This window comes from Condylura cristata, unplaced genomic scaffold, assembly GCF_000260355.1.
Source record: "Condylura cristata isolate star-nosed mole 26May11 unplaced genomic scaffold, ConCri1.0 scaffold00029, whole genome shotgun sequence".
In the NCBI taxonomy this organism is placed as follows: Eukaryota; Metazoa; Chordata; class Mammalia; order Eulipotyphla; family Talpidae; genus Condylura; species Condylura cristata.
This window is the reverse complement of record NW_004567130.1, coordinates 26370322-26386254: the sequence shown is the minus strand read 5'-3', so window position 1 is coordinate 26386254 and position 15933 is coordinate 26370322. Positions and strand designations below refer to the sequence as shown.

General features: G+C 38.7%; 1 protein-coding gene across 4 annotated transcripts in view; it reads left to right on the top strand.

The window, feature by feature from the left end:
• The window catches only part of NAA25 (N(alpha)-acetyltransferase 25, NatB auxiliary subunit), a 60200-nt gene that overhangs the window by 30769 nt on the left and 13498 nt on the right, over positions 1-15933 (top strand). For all 4 annotated transcript variants that reach the window (XM_012731096.1, XM_012731095.1, XM_004691073.2 and 1 more), the window contains exons 13-18: positions 1288-1495; positions 2467-2556; positions 8599-8779; positions 10102-10201; positions 14489-14640; positions 15125-15250. In XM_012731096.1, the coding sequence (XP_012586550.1) occupies positions 1288-1495; positions 2467-2556; positions 8599-8779; positions 10102-10201; positions 14489-14640; positions 15125-15250 (857 nt within the window). The remainder of the gene's footprint in view (positions 1-1287; positions 1496-2466; positions 2557-8598; positions 8780-10101; positions 10202-14488; positions 14641-15124; positions 15251-15933) is intronic.

Genomic DNA, 15933 nt, shown 5'->3' with positions numbered 1-15933 from the left:
CTGCCACGCCATGTGGGTCACCTCTGGGGCAGGCGGGGATCGAACTCATGCGGAAGTGGCTTTAGATTCTCAGGGCTGTGCTTTAACCCGTTGCGCCACCAGGGAGGGCCCCTCATATTAATTTTTATTTACTAAAAATTACATGTATAAAAATGTACAAAATGATGTAAAAATAAAGTATTATATTATTAAAAAATTAAAAAAAGTTACATGTATAAAATTGAGAAAATTAAGTAGTTCTGCAAGGTTTATATTGCAAAACAGTAGTGGCTCTTTGCATCCCAGTTCTTACTCTCTGTGGACAAATCACTTTTGGCTATATTTACCTCCATATTTCTAAATTATAGGTTCTACAGCTCTCTATTTATTTTTAAAATAATACAATAGTTTATTTTTACATCATTTTGTGCATTTTTCCATCTTGGGCTTCCCATCACCAAATCACCCGTGTGTCATCCCACAGTCCAGTGCATTTCCCTCTCCCGACTCCATTCCCCTCTCCACCCCCATAAATTGTCTCTGGTATATAACTGTTACTATTTTCTCGCTCTGTTTATTTTAAGTTATAGTTTTCACTCTGCTGTGTCCTGTGGTGTCCTACTGTGAAGGTGATAATTTCACTTACAACATTCCTTTATATACCGTCTCTCCAGTATATTTCAGTCATTCTTTAGTATTTATATTTTTATGACTAAAGACTCACAGTTGAACTCATCTACAACTTATTTTCTCAGAGTTAATATTTTTGTGTTTGATTCACCTAATTCTAATACTACAATGAAGGTACAAACTTCTCCTAGTATACTTTAAAATACAGGATATTCTTGGGGGGAGGGAAATGCACGGGATTATGGTGATGGCACACGGGTGACTTGGTGATGGGAAACCCGCAGGGATTACAATTGAGATGGGAAAAAAAATGTACAAAATGATGTGAAAATAAACTTTTGTAATTTAAAAAAAAAAAATACAGTATATTCTGTTTTCCATTTTCCCCAGACCACTTTCTCTCCCCGTCCTCAGAAACACTTTTCAAAGAGCCTGTTTGGTGAAATACTTTTGACCAACAGTGAGCGAGTATGCTAGTGACGCCAGGCTTGGGTGCTGTTGGGGATTATTTTGTTTTAATGGTTTTGGTAGATAGAAAATGGGATACTAGAAGGGTTTTAATTTGTACTTTTTGTTGATGTCTTTTGCTAGCCCCCATCAGCACTTGTTAGTTATGCCTGCCTACAAATGACTGGTTCTGTTTTGAGACTTGGTGTTCCTTTTTTTTTCACCATGCAGTTTATTAATCAGTTACTTGGAGTTGTTCCTTTGTCAACACCAGCAGAGGATAAGCTGGCACTGCCTGCTGACATCAGAGCTCTGCAGCAGCATTTGTGTGTGGTACAGCTGACGAGGTTACTTGGCTTGTACCACACAATGGATAAAAAGCAGAAATTGACTGTGGTCAGAGAATTGATGTTAAGGTATCAACATGGACTGGAATTTGGTGAGTATCTTTTATTACTTGAAGTATCCTGTTTTCATGAATTTGACAAAGGAAATAATCTTGTCAAATGGGAAGACTATCCAAGTAATGACATGTACAGCTTTTCTTTTTTTTAAAGATTTGTTTATTTATACATACAAGAGCTGGGGTATATAAGCCAGAGGTGTGGGATTCATCAGAGATAGATTGGGGAGCAGAACAGAAGAATTGACTAAAATATAAGTGCTGAGGGAAGCAGTGGGCAAGACAGGAGAGAACTGTTGCACCATGTGGATTAGCTCCCTGGCCAGGGTTTGAACTCGTGCTGCAGTGGCTTCTGATAGCTTTATAGTGCTAAGACTTACCCCTTGTGCCACCAGGGAGCCCCCCTATATAGCCTTTCTGAAGCTTGGAGCTTAAAAAATTAAGTTGGCTTCCAGATGTCTTTGTTCTTCCTAATCTGCTGAACGCACGCTTTGTCACCTTGGGCCTCATGTGTTAACGTAGTTTATGATAGTTGTCATATTTTCTACTTACAGGGCTTAATGTTTTGAAATTATAGACTTTGTAAATGAACCAAAGGAATATTATAAACTGCAAGAAAAATACTTAATTTTAAATTAGATCTTCAGGTTGCTTGATAGATTTGCTAAAAAATTATCTGACTAGATGATGTCAGCATTTCTCTAACTATATTGTAAAAATCAGGTGAAGTAAGGAGCATGATATTTCTTTATCATGGCCATTGACTTCAGTTCTTATTTGCTGAAAGCCTTACAAATTTGCCACCCTCCTTTGGGGACCCTTACTCTATCACCTTCTTTATGTTCCAACTGGATGTGCATCTTTCTTTGAATTCTTTGCTTCATGGCTTATATTTTTCTTCTGGTGTTTACTCCATTGTTTTCTTTTCCTCTTTCCTTTCTATTTTTTCTGCTTTAAAAAAACTTCTTTGAATAATTGTTAAAATAGAATCTTTTTCCTCCCCATAGGGAAGTCCTGTTTGAAAACTGAATTGCAATTCTCAGACTATTACTGTCTCCTTGCTGTCCATGTGCTTATTGATATATGGAGGGAAACAGGTAAGGAACAGTGATTTCAGTTGAACTTGTACTCTTTGCTTTTACTGGTTATTGTTATAAATTCACAATATATAATGTAAGATTTTGATTTATGCTTTAAGTTTTTCTTTCCCAGGAAGCTTCTGGGAAAGTCTCCAGTTATACCCCTCTTTGTAATGATGGTAATCTTAAATCCATATATCTCTGTTCTGTGTGGGTAATAACCTATTACAGTGTAATTAAAATAGAAGAGTAAATGATTCTGAAATAGATGTATAGGTTAAACAGGGTAGTTCCTTTACTAACTTAAAAATGTTACACAGGATAATGCACTCTTTGGAATACAGTTCTGAGGAACCCACTTACAACAAAACATGAAATGTAGTAATGGAAGCACTGTGAATTACTAAGCAGGAAAAGGGTGATTCAGTAAATGGTACTGAGATTTCCTTTTCTTCAGGCTTCACTTGCAATTTTCTTATTAGCAGTTTTTTTTGGAAAATCATTTGCATAATATTCAAGAGATTAAATTACAGAATAAACAAAGGGCAGGGGAAACTATTGCATGATAGAACAACACTGCCTCATGGGTCATTTCACAGAGGATTCATTTCCACATCGACCTCATGCTTAGAATCTTTCGGAAGTGCCCTATTATCCTGAGGATAAAGGTCACTCTGTTTAGGACAACTTATGTGATGGTCTTCATTATCTCTGCCTGTATCTCCACAGTTTTATCTATTTATAGCCTTGGCTCTACATTCTTTTTTTTAAAGATTTGTTTATTTATGCATACAAGAACTGGGGCATAATGCAGAGGTATGGGAGGTGAGAGGCTTCACCAGAGATAGAGTAGGGAACAGAACAGGTGGATCTACTAAAAACACACTGCTGAGGGAGCAGCGGGTGAGACAGGAGAGGTCTGCTGTGCCGTGTGGGTCAGCTCCCTGCCAAGATCCAACTCTGAGCAGCAGTGGCTGTGGGTAGCTTCAGAGTGCTGCGCTTTAACCCATTGCAGCACCAGAGAGGGCCCTTCTTCTTTCTTTTTTTCTACTATCACTGAGTGTCATGTTGCTTCTCTTTGAGATAATTTTTTTTCCCATTTGAAATCTTCCATTGAATGGTGCTGCTAGGACTTCACTGAATACGATACAGTTATTGAAAATCAACATCATGAAATAAATTACTTCCTTCATTTAACTTTTACTCAGTGTCTTTGATAAGTCTGTCTGACCTCATCCCTTTTTCCCCCTAAATATTTATTTTACTTATTTATGCATACAAGAACTGGATGTAGGCCGGACTTGTGAGGGATGAGAAGATTCACTGGAGACGGCGTGTAGAACAGAACAGGCAGATCTACTGAAATACACTGCTGAGGGGAGCAGTGGATGAGACAGGAGAGGTCCCTGCCCTGGGATCAAACTCATGTGGCAGTGACCGCTGATAGCTTGATGGTGTGGAGACTTTAACTCCTGAGCCACCAGGGAGGCCCTGATTTCCCTCCCTTTTTAACTATATATTTTATGCCTTTTCTGAACTTTGTAGTATATTAACATATATACCTATATGATATTACGTGTTTACTGTATTGTATCAGGAAGGGGGATGGCATCCTTTTTTGTCAAAATGTTTATTATCTCATTTTTTTGTAGCTGCAGATTAATGAGGTCGTATAGGATTGTAAAAGTCAACTTCATGTAAAGCCATGATGTCAAATCTTAATTTAAAAATCATAATGAAAATCATAATAATTTGACCCCTTAGATAGCTTTTCATACTTATCCCCACCATCTGTTCTCTTTCATCGTGACTGACTTTATTACTGTCTTTGTTTTGTTTTGTTTTTATTGTGTTAACATTGGTTTACAAAGCTGTTCTCGATTTAGAGGTATGGGCACCCGTCCCTCGGGGTGTGAGCGCATCGTCTCCAGCATCAGGGCGCCGCTAGCCCTCCATCTTAGTCGGTGGTGCCCGCTCCCCATTTGCAAACCTCCTTGCAGGGGCCGCCTCCTGTCATCCCTCAATCTACAGTTAGATTTCAGGGTTTGTTCCTCTGTACTCCACACGTAAGTGACACCATTCAGTATTTGTCTTTATACTTCGGGCTTATTTCACTTTAGCCTAGTCCACTTTAGTTCCATCCATATTGTTGCAAATGGCAAGTTTCTTCCTTTACAGTTGAGTAGTATTCCATTGTGTAGAGAAAGCACATCTCTGTAAGCACTCATCTATGCTTGTGTCGTTAGTGCGACTCTAGAACTTGGCTACATATGGTAGATCTATTTTTAATATTTTGAGGAACCTCCATACTGTTTCCTTTGGGATTGGAGCAGTCTGCATTCCCTCCAACAGGGTCTGAGCGTTTATTTTCCCCCATATCCTTGCCTTCACTTGTTGTTTCTAGTCATTTTGATATGGACCATTGTCAAAGGTTGCTTTTGCTTTTGATTTTCATGACAAGGGACAGTGAGTACCTTTTCATGCGCCTGTTGGCCAATTATGTCTTTGGAGAAGTGCCTGGTTAGCTCTTCTTCCTATTTTTTTGATTGGGTTATTCACTTTTTGTTGACTTGTATGAATTATTTGTAGATCTTATATATCAGCTTCTTGTGAATGCATGGTGTATAAATGTTTTCTTGCTGTAGTGATAGTTTCTTTTGCTGTGCAGAAGCTTTTTTGTTTGATGTAGTCCCAGTTTATGTTCTCTTTTGCTTCTCTTGCTATTAGAGTCCAATCCACAAAGATAACACTAAAAACTGTCATGTAGTGTTTTTACTTGGTTTTTATCTTTATATTTTACCGTTTTAGGGCTTATGTCCAAGTCTTAATTCATTTTGAGTTAATGTTTGTGTGTGGTGTGAGTCATCTAGTTTCTTTCTCATGTGGCTATCCAATTTCTCCAACACTACTTGTTGAAACTTTCTTTTCTTTATTGTCTTACCTCCTTTATTGTAGATTAGTTGTCCTTATCAGTGTGGGTTTATTTCTGGGCTCTCAGGTCTATTCATTTGGTCTGTGTATCTGTTTTTGTTCCAGTACCCTACTGTTTCGTTTACTGTAATTTCTACTATAGTTTGAAGTCTGGGCATGTGAATACTCACCATTCTTTTTGTCAGGATTGCTTTGGTTATTTGGAGTCTTGTGGTTTGATATGACTTACAATATTTCTTTTATTTATTTGAAGAATGCCATTGAAACTTTGATAGGGATTGCATTGAATCTATATATTGTTTTGGGTAATATAGCTATTCTAATAATGTCAATTTGTCTAATCCACAGCAGGAATATCTTTGCATTGCTTTGTGTGTTCCTGCTGTTTGTATGTGTTCTATATTTTTACCAGCACACAGCAAGTTTATTAAAAAAAAGAGAACAGGAAGGAGAGCAGCCTGCCTAGATGTAGGTGGTCAGCTTTAAAAGGCAAGGGCTGCAGTTTTTTTTTTTTTAAACAGGGTCTTGTACTTTTCATTATACAGGTCCTTCACCTTGTTTGTTAAGTTTAATTATTTAATTATTTTTTATGCAATTCGAAATGGAATTGTTTTCTTGATTTCTTTCTCCTAGTTCATTGTTTGTATATAGGAATGCAACTGGTTTTTGTAAATTGATTTTCTAGCCTACCACATTGCTGTATTGGTGTTTCAGTTGATTTTTTAATGGTGTTCTTAGGCTTTTCTATGTCTATTACATCATCTGTAAATAGCTGAACTTTGCGTTCTTTCTCAATTTGCATTTCTTTTAACTAAGTCTATATATATATATATATTTTTTTTTTTGTGGTGTCTTGTTCTGAATTTTGTATCATGGTAACGTTGACCTCAGAAAACATGTTTACCTATATTCCCTCCTCTTTCTCAATTATTTTAAAAAGTTTGAGAAGAATAGATACTAGTATGCCTTTGAAGGATTGGTAGAGCTTACTAGTGAAACCTCTGGTCCTGAGCATTTTGTTTTTTGGGAGACTTGATCACTTTCAATTTCTTTGCTTGTCATTGTTGTTTTAGGTTTTCTGTTTCTTCCTGATTCAGGCTTACATGGTTGTATATTTCTAAGAATTTGCCCATCTTTTCTAAGTTACTCATTTTTATGATCCTCTGAATTTCTGAGATGTCTGTTGTAACTTTTTTATTTCTGCTTCTTGAGTCTTCTCCTTTTTTTCCTTGGTGACTTTAGAGCTGTGTCTATTTTATTTTTTCAAAAAACCAGGATTTGATTTCATTAATTTTTTGAGCTGTCTTTTTGATAATTTATTTTATTTTTGTTTTAGTTTTTATTATTTCCTTCCTTGTACTGGATTTTAATTTTCTGGTTCTTCATGAAGAGATTTTTTTTTTTTGAACTTTTGCCATCCTTTATTTGATGAAACATGCTGGGAATAAATAGTCTATTTTACAATAGACATTTTAATATATTCATATTTCATAAAACTCAGATTTTGTATATACATCATTATATTTTTGTCAGAAAAGGAACAATGATTTGCATAAAGCTCCAAAATAGGAATGTTTTTCTATTGAGAGTTTTAAATAATGCATTTAAAATGTAGCTTTCCTTTTGCAGAGCTCAAATGGCAGTACACATAAGCATTATTTTATAATATCATTTATACAGTTCATTTCCTCACGAAGAGATGTTTTCCATAGGGTTGATTTTGCATTTTTGTTTGCAGTCCCACTTTTTGTATTTATCTTTTTTACTTCCTTTAGTTAGAAAGCATACAGAATATGCTTTTATTCATTTTCATTCCATTTTGCAAATTACATTTTTTATTAAGATAACTTTGGCTTACCACACTGGACATGAGTACCTGAGTTGCAGGAGCAAGGTCACACCTCTTCAAATGGATGCCACCATACCACACTCACTAGCAGAGCACACCCATCCTCTTCCACCGTAGTCTGTTGGGCTCCCTCTCCCCTTTGCTTCCTCTGGGAGCCTCAGTTCCACGGTTAGATTTCTAGGGTTTAGTTTGGCTTAATTTTGTCTGTTTCTTTATTTTTTTCCCTTTATACACCATGTATGAGATCACCCAGTGTTATACCTAATGTAGTGCCCACTAGTTCAATGCATGTTGCACATGGCAAGATTTCATCTTTTTTTTTTTTAAGTACCCGAGTAGTATTACATTGTGTATATATACCACATCTTAATGAACTCATGTGTCATTGAGTACTTGGGTTGTTTCTGTATTTGACTGGTGAAATAGCCAGTGCCACAGTGCACAGTGTTTTCAGCTGACCCTTCAGAAGGTGTTTTGCCTAGAGTATAATTTTAAAGACTCACTGCATTCGACTTTCAGCTGTTCTTTTTGCCTGACTATAAAAGTAATCTATAAAAGTTTTATAAAGCAGTTTATTTTAAGTCTTACATTTCCAACTTCCAAAAGGCACTCAGCATGTTTTTCTATTTCTTCTCATTTTCTCTGTATATATCTTGAGATTGGCTCTTTGTACTACTTTGAGTTTGCCATTTTATTCAACATTATTGCAAAAGTATTTTTTCTTATCATTAAAAACTCCCATTAATGTTAAATAGCTATCTAATGTTTTCCTGGGTGGGTTTATTTTCACTCGGTCCATAAAAATCGCTTAATCTTTCAAACTATTGATGTGTGTAACTTTTTCAATTTATTAGGCTTAAAAAAGGCATATATTTTAGTTTGCTTTTTAACGAGCAAGTGTTTTTCCACATATCTTATTTGAATTATTATTAGTTATAGCTAGACAAAAATGTCTAGATAGGGTGTCAATTTGGGGTTTTCTAGAGAAAATTCTGTGTTAGGAGGATTGGTAAGCTCTGGTTTTACTTCAGACACTCTTAGTGTCACAAACCTCGCAGGATTCCTGTAACTTCCCCTTCCAAGACTTGGCAAGAACTGAGCAAATTGTTGAGGAACTTGTCTATTCAGGAGAATCCCCCTTTTAGCTTATAGCTGTCAAAATTTTATTCTCTGGCTTCTAGACTCAGAATAGTTAGAGGTGGTAATCAGTTTTTGTTTTTGAAAAACCTTTGTTTGCTCTCAAGATCTGTAGATAATGCTGCATTATATTTTGGTTCTAGGTGATGAGACTGCTGTTTGGCAGGCCCTGACTTTGTTGGAAGAGGGACTGACCCACAGCCCATCCAATGCTCAATTCAAATTGCTGCTTGTTCGAATCTACTGTATGCTTGGGGCATTTGAACCAGTGGTGGATCTGTACTCCAGCCTTGATGCTAAGCATATCCAGCATGATACTATTGGGTTGGTAGTATGTACTCTGAATGATGAATCCCCAGGCATACCAGAGTGGGGCCCTTTTACATGGGATTCTGGCTTTTAAATTTCAGCAGTGAAGTTATTCCTGGTATTTAATGATTTGATTAAATAATCACTTAGTATGATCCCTTGTAAAGCAGAAAGAGTTTTATAGCACCCAGTGTTTTGTGGCAATTTAAAAATTTATTTTATTTTAAATTGTTTTAATTTATACATACAGATCTGGGGTACAGGCCAGAGGAACAGGGGCGGTGAGAAGATTCACGAGAGACATAGTGGGGAGCAGAACAGGCAGATTGATGAGGTACACTGCTGAGGGGAGCAGCGGGCAAGACAGGAGAGATCTGCTGTGCCATGTGGGTCAGCTCCCTGGCTGGGGATCGGACTCATGCTGACGTGGCTTTGGCTAGCTTCCTAGCGCTGTGCCCCATCATGCCATTATTCCACCAGGGAGGGTCCAATTAAAAAAAAATTAAGAAGTGGTATAATTTTTTCCCAGAGGCAACAAATAGATACATTACTTTGCATTATTTTTCTTAGCAGATGTTTTTTGAAGTCTTCACTTATTTTTTTTAAAAAGATTTATTTATTTCTGCACACAAGAACTGGGGTACAGGCCAGATGTATGGGGGTCGGTGAAAGTATTCACCAGAAACAGAGTGGGGAACAGAACAGGACAGATTGACTGAAATATATTACTTGAGGGGAGCAGCAGGTAGGACAGGAGAAATCTGCTGAGCCCCGTGGGTCGCGCCCCTCTGTGCCCCGTGGGTCGCGTCCCTCTGTGCCCCGTGGGTCGCGCCCCTCTGTGCCCCGTGGGTCGCGCCCCTCTGTGCCCCGTGGGTCGCGCCCCTCTGTGCCCCGTGGGTCGTGTCCCTCGCCAGGGATGCATTCTTGCTGCATTGGCTGCACATTAACTCATTGCACCACCAGCGAGGTCCCTGAAGTCTTTGCTTCCTGTGTTTGAGTTTGATAGTGTACTTTTTATTTGTTCACCTCAGAGATCTCTGAATTTGTATTTTGACTTTTGTTTGTGATGAGTCAAGAGTATTGTCTGTGTTTTGTAGAGCTGTTGAAGAAGCAGCATTCTATTCTTGCCCAGTGTGTATTCTGTTAATTATCTAAGTATAAGAAAGCATGGCGCAGAAGCTTAGGTCTGCCATAAAACTGAATTAACTTTACTTTTTAAAAAAATTTGATTCTGTGTGTAGATTTTAGATTTTTCTGTATGCCTAGCTATTTCTCTGCCATAGTAATTTAAAGTATAGTATTTTACAACATCTGTTTTTCTTTTTTTCCCTACCTAGTTATCTTTTGACTCGATACGCTGAATCCTTAGGTCAGTATGCTGCTGCATCCCAGTCCTGTAACTTTGCACTCAGGTTTTTCCACTCCAACCAGAAAGATGTAAGTGCAAAACTAATTTTTTTTTTAAACTATCTTCTTGCTTGTTAAATGCCCATGATGCAGAGAGCATCTTCCCCTGTGTCACAAATGCTGTGTCAGAGTGCTCTGGGATGGCTTGTAAGTGCTCCCAGGCCTAGCTTACTGACCAAAGTTGTAGGTAGAGGTAAAGGTACTTGCAGTTGTTAAAATGAATGTGTTTAATAAAATGCAAAGGTGTATTTAAAAGCTGAGTCCTAACGGAATAATAGCAGGTGTGATGCCTCTTAGAGCTGTGTTTTAATATCTGTGAGAATTTTTGCAAGGTCATCTAACAGACCATAATTGTTTATAGCTTGAGGTGCCATAAAAGATTCGGGGTAGCAGCTGCTGTTACCTTTACATATTTCTGGGGTTTATAACTACCATGTTCCTTGCCAGTAACAAGTGCATTTAGTATTATAAATCTGACCAACCGAAGAACATTTCAAGAAACTTAGGTCAAGTAGCACAGTAAAATAGAACTTAATGTGCCATAATGAAAGGATGGGATTTGCACCATATTTTTCACTGCCATCAGACCTGTTTTCCACTTGTCAGTAAGCAGAAGTTTTTGTGGAAAAGCTGCATGGTCTCTAGTCAGTTGACCAGCTGTGCAGAACCACACAGAAACATACATGGAGAAAAGGCATGTTTTCAGAATGGTCTCTGCCTGCTTGTGTTTTCATGTGCTTCTAAGACTCGTTGCCTGGAATCTGACTTCCCAGTTATCTGCCCATAGTTTTCCATGGTCTTAACAGCTTAAGGAACTTAACAAGGAAATTGCTTTCTTGGCAAAGCATCCATGAGGACCTAAGAAAAAAGTCCTTTTACAGTTACGGCTACTCTGTTACCTAACTCTTCAGGGTTTATTAACTGAGAAGGAGGGTAGAAGTATTTCTGAACATGGACTATAGATCTGTTCTCAGCTTGTGATGATTATGTTCTGATAGGTTTTAGGGTGTGACTTTGAGGACTGGCTTTATGCAAGGGATAGTAAGCTGTATATGGTCTTTGTTTCTCTCTCCCCCCCCTCAGTGATTGGTATTACTGTTCAGACTTCACTTTGTGCCACTGCACCTGTTCAGAAAGAGAGGGGAGTAGGTAGCATTTGAATATATTGCTCAAATTTCTCTGACCTGAGTTGGGTCAGAAGGGCCTTGGGTTACCTAGTATGAGTAGGCAATTGAGTTATAAATTTAAGTTTGCATAGTGTATTCAAGTATCTGCATTTGTGCTTCTCTGAAGTTTTACTGAAAAAAAAATTGAAAGTACACCTCAGACCTCACTCTCTCATTTCATTTCAGTATTTCTAAGGAAGAGGTTAAGGAAATACTTGTTTACTGAAGATCCCATTTAAAGGTTCCCTCCCCACCCCCCCTTCAAATAGTTTGAGGTATGGCAGAGGGTTAAATGTGGGATTAATTCAAGCCTGCTCGCAGGTTCACTCCAGTGTTTAATCACCCAGCATGCTAGAAGAACCATAATCTGCACAATTTGGTCAATAAAGGCACTTCATTTATACGAATACAAACTAAGCATTAATTTTTTTCCAAAAATATTTTATCCAAGGAATTGTTTTGAAAACAAAACATACACGCAAAACCAAACACCCCAAAGTATCTTTGTAGGAAAAGGAGATCCCCATGAACTATTTGAAGAGTTGTCCTGAGGGACTTCTCTTACCTTTGTTGTTTTGCTGATTGTCTTGTGTGGCAGGAGGGACTTGATGTTGAATCCGATGAAACGATAGCTTTTCATTGATGTGGGACTAGTATTCTTTGCTTAAAATTTATTTTCATTTTCACTAAGATAATGATGTTTTATTATTTGCATTAAAGTAAATAATCTTTGGGGGGTTCTGGAGGCAAAGGCAAAACCAGTGTCACAAGTTGAATGCACCTTAAATCTTAATGCCTGACTTGAGCCCCCAAACAGGCAAGTGGACCTGGTGTGGGCTGTTTTCTGTAGGCGGTTCAGGCTGAGATCGAGACTGCAGTATTGGGCTCTGTGTTAAAGCTCCTGAGAGTATTGGAAACTTCTCTCTAGTAATCTAATCTACAGCACTGTGTTTTATCTTACCTTCTTGGTAGTGTTTGGGATACCTTGGTGGCTTTTCTTTAAGGGACTGGTATGTTTCATTTGTCAGCTTATTGTTTGGGACAACACTTCGTAGAAAATTTTAAGTTCTGCACTGCTGGATGGTGCTACAGCACTGGAGGTTTTTTGGGAGAGTTAAACAGGGATTTTCTTTCTGGAAAGGTCATTGTCTGGTGACCCCTTTGTAATTGATTTTTGCAAAGTGACAATTAGAGCTAGATTTCCATATCTTCAAAGATTACTTATGTATTTATACTTAAGAAAATCCCTTTAAAAATCTCTATTTTTAGCTATTCATGAATGTATGATCATTATTTAGGGGCTTTGCTAATTTTACCGTGACCAGGGTTCATTTCAGGAATCCATATGGGATCTAAGTAGCCTCACGGGTGTATGAATGAGCAGAGATAGTAGGACGGCACTGTGTCATGGTCACAAGCCTTGGCGCCTGCGGCTCCCGTGTCGCCGGCACTTCCAGCAGGCGGCCCGTGCTCTGCCCTGTCTGCTGCCGCCCAGGCCTTTCCTGCCTCTGCAGTGACACTCCTGCAGCATTTTAAAGGAGGACTGTCCTAGATACACAGAAGACAGAACGCTGCACTTAACGTTTTCATTTTGCTTAAAGACTGTCTTCCTACTTGTTGCCTGCTCCTTTTTTTTTTTAAGTTCTCCCCTTTTTACTGCTCAGAAATTACAACTGCCTATACACTTGGTAAGGCTGCATTCTTTCCTTTACTCATAGCATATTTTGGAGCTGTAATTAGTAAATTGGTTTGGAATCCCTCAAACCACGTTTTTATCCTGATTAATTGCTGGGCATATTCCTGACCAGCTGTTTTTCTTGAGCCCTCAGTTCCTCTTGCAAAGGCTGATAGTAAACTTAATAATATTTTCTAAGCCAAGAGGCCATCAGATAGATGTGTATGCTGGAGTATCTTGGCCTGTTCTCGCGGGGCTTTGTCAGTGTCCTTTAGTCAGGCTAGAAGGTGCATTTGAGCTTTTTCAGATAGTCCTTCTTTAGACCTGCAGGATCACAAGTAATCTTTTTAATTTTCTTGTGTCCGTCCGTCTTTAATCTCTCCAGATACTGCAGGCAAACAGCTCGCCGAGGTGTCCCATGGGGGTTTAAAAGCCGCAGCGAAAGCAGTTGAATTTGCGCCCGTGGCGCAATCCGCGGCCTGAAATGAACCCTGCGAGGCTGTGTATCGAGGGTATGTTGTTGACTATTGGCCTATTTTCATACTGGGCAAATTATTTGAACAGTTGGGGGAAAAGAGACTGACTTATTTAGAAAGGATCTTTGGGGCAGAAAACAGGTTTGAGCTTAGCATTTCCTTGGCCCAGAAAGGTGCCCTGGTGACTTCTGGTCCTTAGGCTTAGCCCACACTTGTTCTTCCCTGAGATTTTCTTCCATTTGCCAAAACTACTTCAGATTCTTTATCCTGCCTCTGTCCACAGTGTTTCATCTGCATACATGAATTAGTCTAAAATTAAAGCACATGTGGTGATTGTTCCCTTTACTTGTTATGGAATTTTCTAGGAGAGGTCTTAATGTCATTTGGGAGGATAAGAAGCCCTGTTCTTGAAGGTCCTCAGAATGGATCATGGCATGAATTTTTATAGGTCTTCTGTTTGGTGTCTTCCTTCTATCCTGATGTAGTGTGTGCACATGCTGTTTGTGAGACAGTTGCCATAAGTAAAAGCAAGGAACAGCCATAGTTTATGAAGGAGAGTAATTTTTACTTGGGGTGTTGGTGGGGTGGTTGTATTAATTTGGTGTTCTTGAACCATTGTATAGAACATGTTTGTCTTAGGTGGAGAAAAACATGGAGTAATATCCCTTCCTCAATGGCACTAACCAAATTTTTTGACTGCTGGGCATAACTAAACCTCCAGTCTTGTTGAATTGAAAGAAATGACTGCCAAGAGAAATTCTGTGTGGTGGTAGCAGCAGCAGCAGCTGATTATTCTTAATCGTGATATTAGTGAAGAAGGCATTTCACTCTGGTACAGGAAAGAAGAAGAAAAAATTATGTGCTACCTGGTAACAAAGACCTCTTAAGTATTAGATTTAACATTTTAATTTTAGATGTGTGTTTTGTTTTGGCTGCCAAGGTTGCCTTCATTGCCTGACCGTGAAAATATTTATACCAAGGTAATGTTTTTCCTTCCCAGACCTCAGAATATATCATTCAAGCTTACAAATATGGTGCATTTGAGAAGATTCCAGAGTTCATCGCTTTTAGGAACAGACTGAATAATTCTCTTCATTTTGCACAAGTTCGGACAGAACGGATGTTGTTAGACCTTCTACTTGAAGCAAATATGTAAGTATTGCACAGGAGCTCAGAGGGGACTAGGGTATTAGATCAGATGCTGAAAGCCATTAGTGGATTCATGGGAGATAAAAGCAGACTTCAGAAAAAATTGAATAAGAAGAAAATAGCAGAGAACAGGGGAGAATGGGCAGTAAACCTGGACTGAGTTACCACCTCAGCCAGTTCCATACAAGCCAGGTAGGCCATGGCCACTCTCCTGGCTCTCTGTTGTGATTACAAGGTCCTCCTTCCCCTGCAAGCCTGGGATTTCCAGAATTAATGCAGATCTGCTTTGCTTTGTCGGGGCTTTCCTACCCCTGCCTCTTGTGTATAGGCTAGTGTGATTGGTGCTGGGTTCTGTTTCACCTTACGAGCCTTGTTAACCCCTTCATTCTTTGTCTTCCTCTCTAGCAAAACAAAGTCCTGGGTGATAATGTTTTTCATGGTGGTTTTATTCTTTAAATAATGTATAAATGCACTTTCTATATCACAGATCAACTAGCTTAGCAGAAAGTATAAAGTCAATGAATCTTCGGCCAGAGGAAGATGACATTCCATGGGAAGCTTTGCGAGACAACAGAGACCTAAACGTTTTCTTCAGCTGGGATCCAAAAGATAGGTAACAGGAATTTAACCCCAAAAGCTTACTTTTTTTTTTTTTCCTTTCTTTTCTTTTTTGCATGCAGAGCTGGGGAACAGGCCAGAGGTGCAGGGGTAGTGAGAGGTATCACTAAACACAGAGTGGAGAGCAGAACAGGGATCAACGAAGTTCACACTGCTGAGGGGAACAGCGGGCAAGACAGGCAGGAGAGGTCTGTTGCGCCAGGAGAGGTCTGTTGCGCCCTGTGGGTCACTTCTGGGGCCCGAGATTGAGCTCACACTGAAGCAGCTGCAGCTGGCTTGCAGTGCTGCATCCTAACCCCTGTGCCTCCGTAGAGGGCCCAAACATCCTACTTTAAAGAATTAGGATGAATCAAAAAAAAAAAATTTTTTTTTAAATCTAAGAAAAAAAAATATATACACATATGTATTTTTTGAATCTAAAAATATTTTAAAACCTCTTTTGCACACATACACACTCACACAAATTGGTTTTGGCATCAGAAAATGCAGGTAAGCCGAACGAAGAAATCGCACTCCTATTTTGGAATTATTTCCTGATCTTAAAAGCCAGGTCTGTTTTCAAAAACACTGATTGAAAAAGATCTCTGTACCCCCATGTTTATTGCTGCTTTATTTACAATTGGAAAAACATGGAAGCAGCCCAAATGCCCAAAAGTAGATGACTGGATAAAAAAGCTG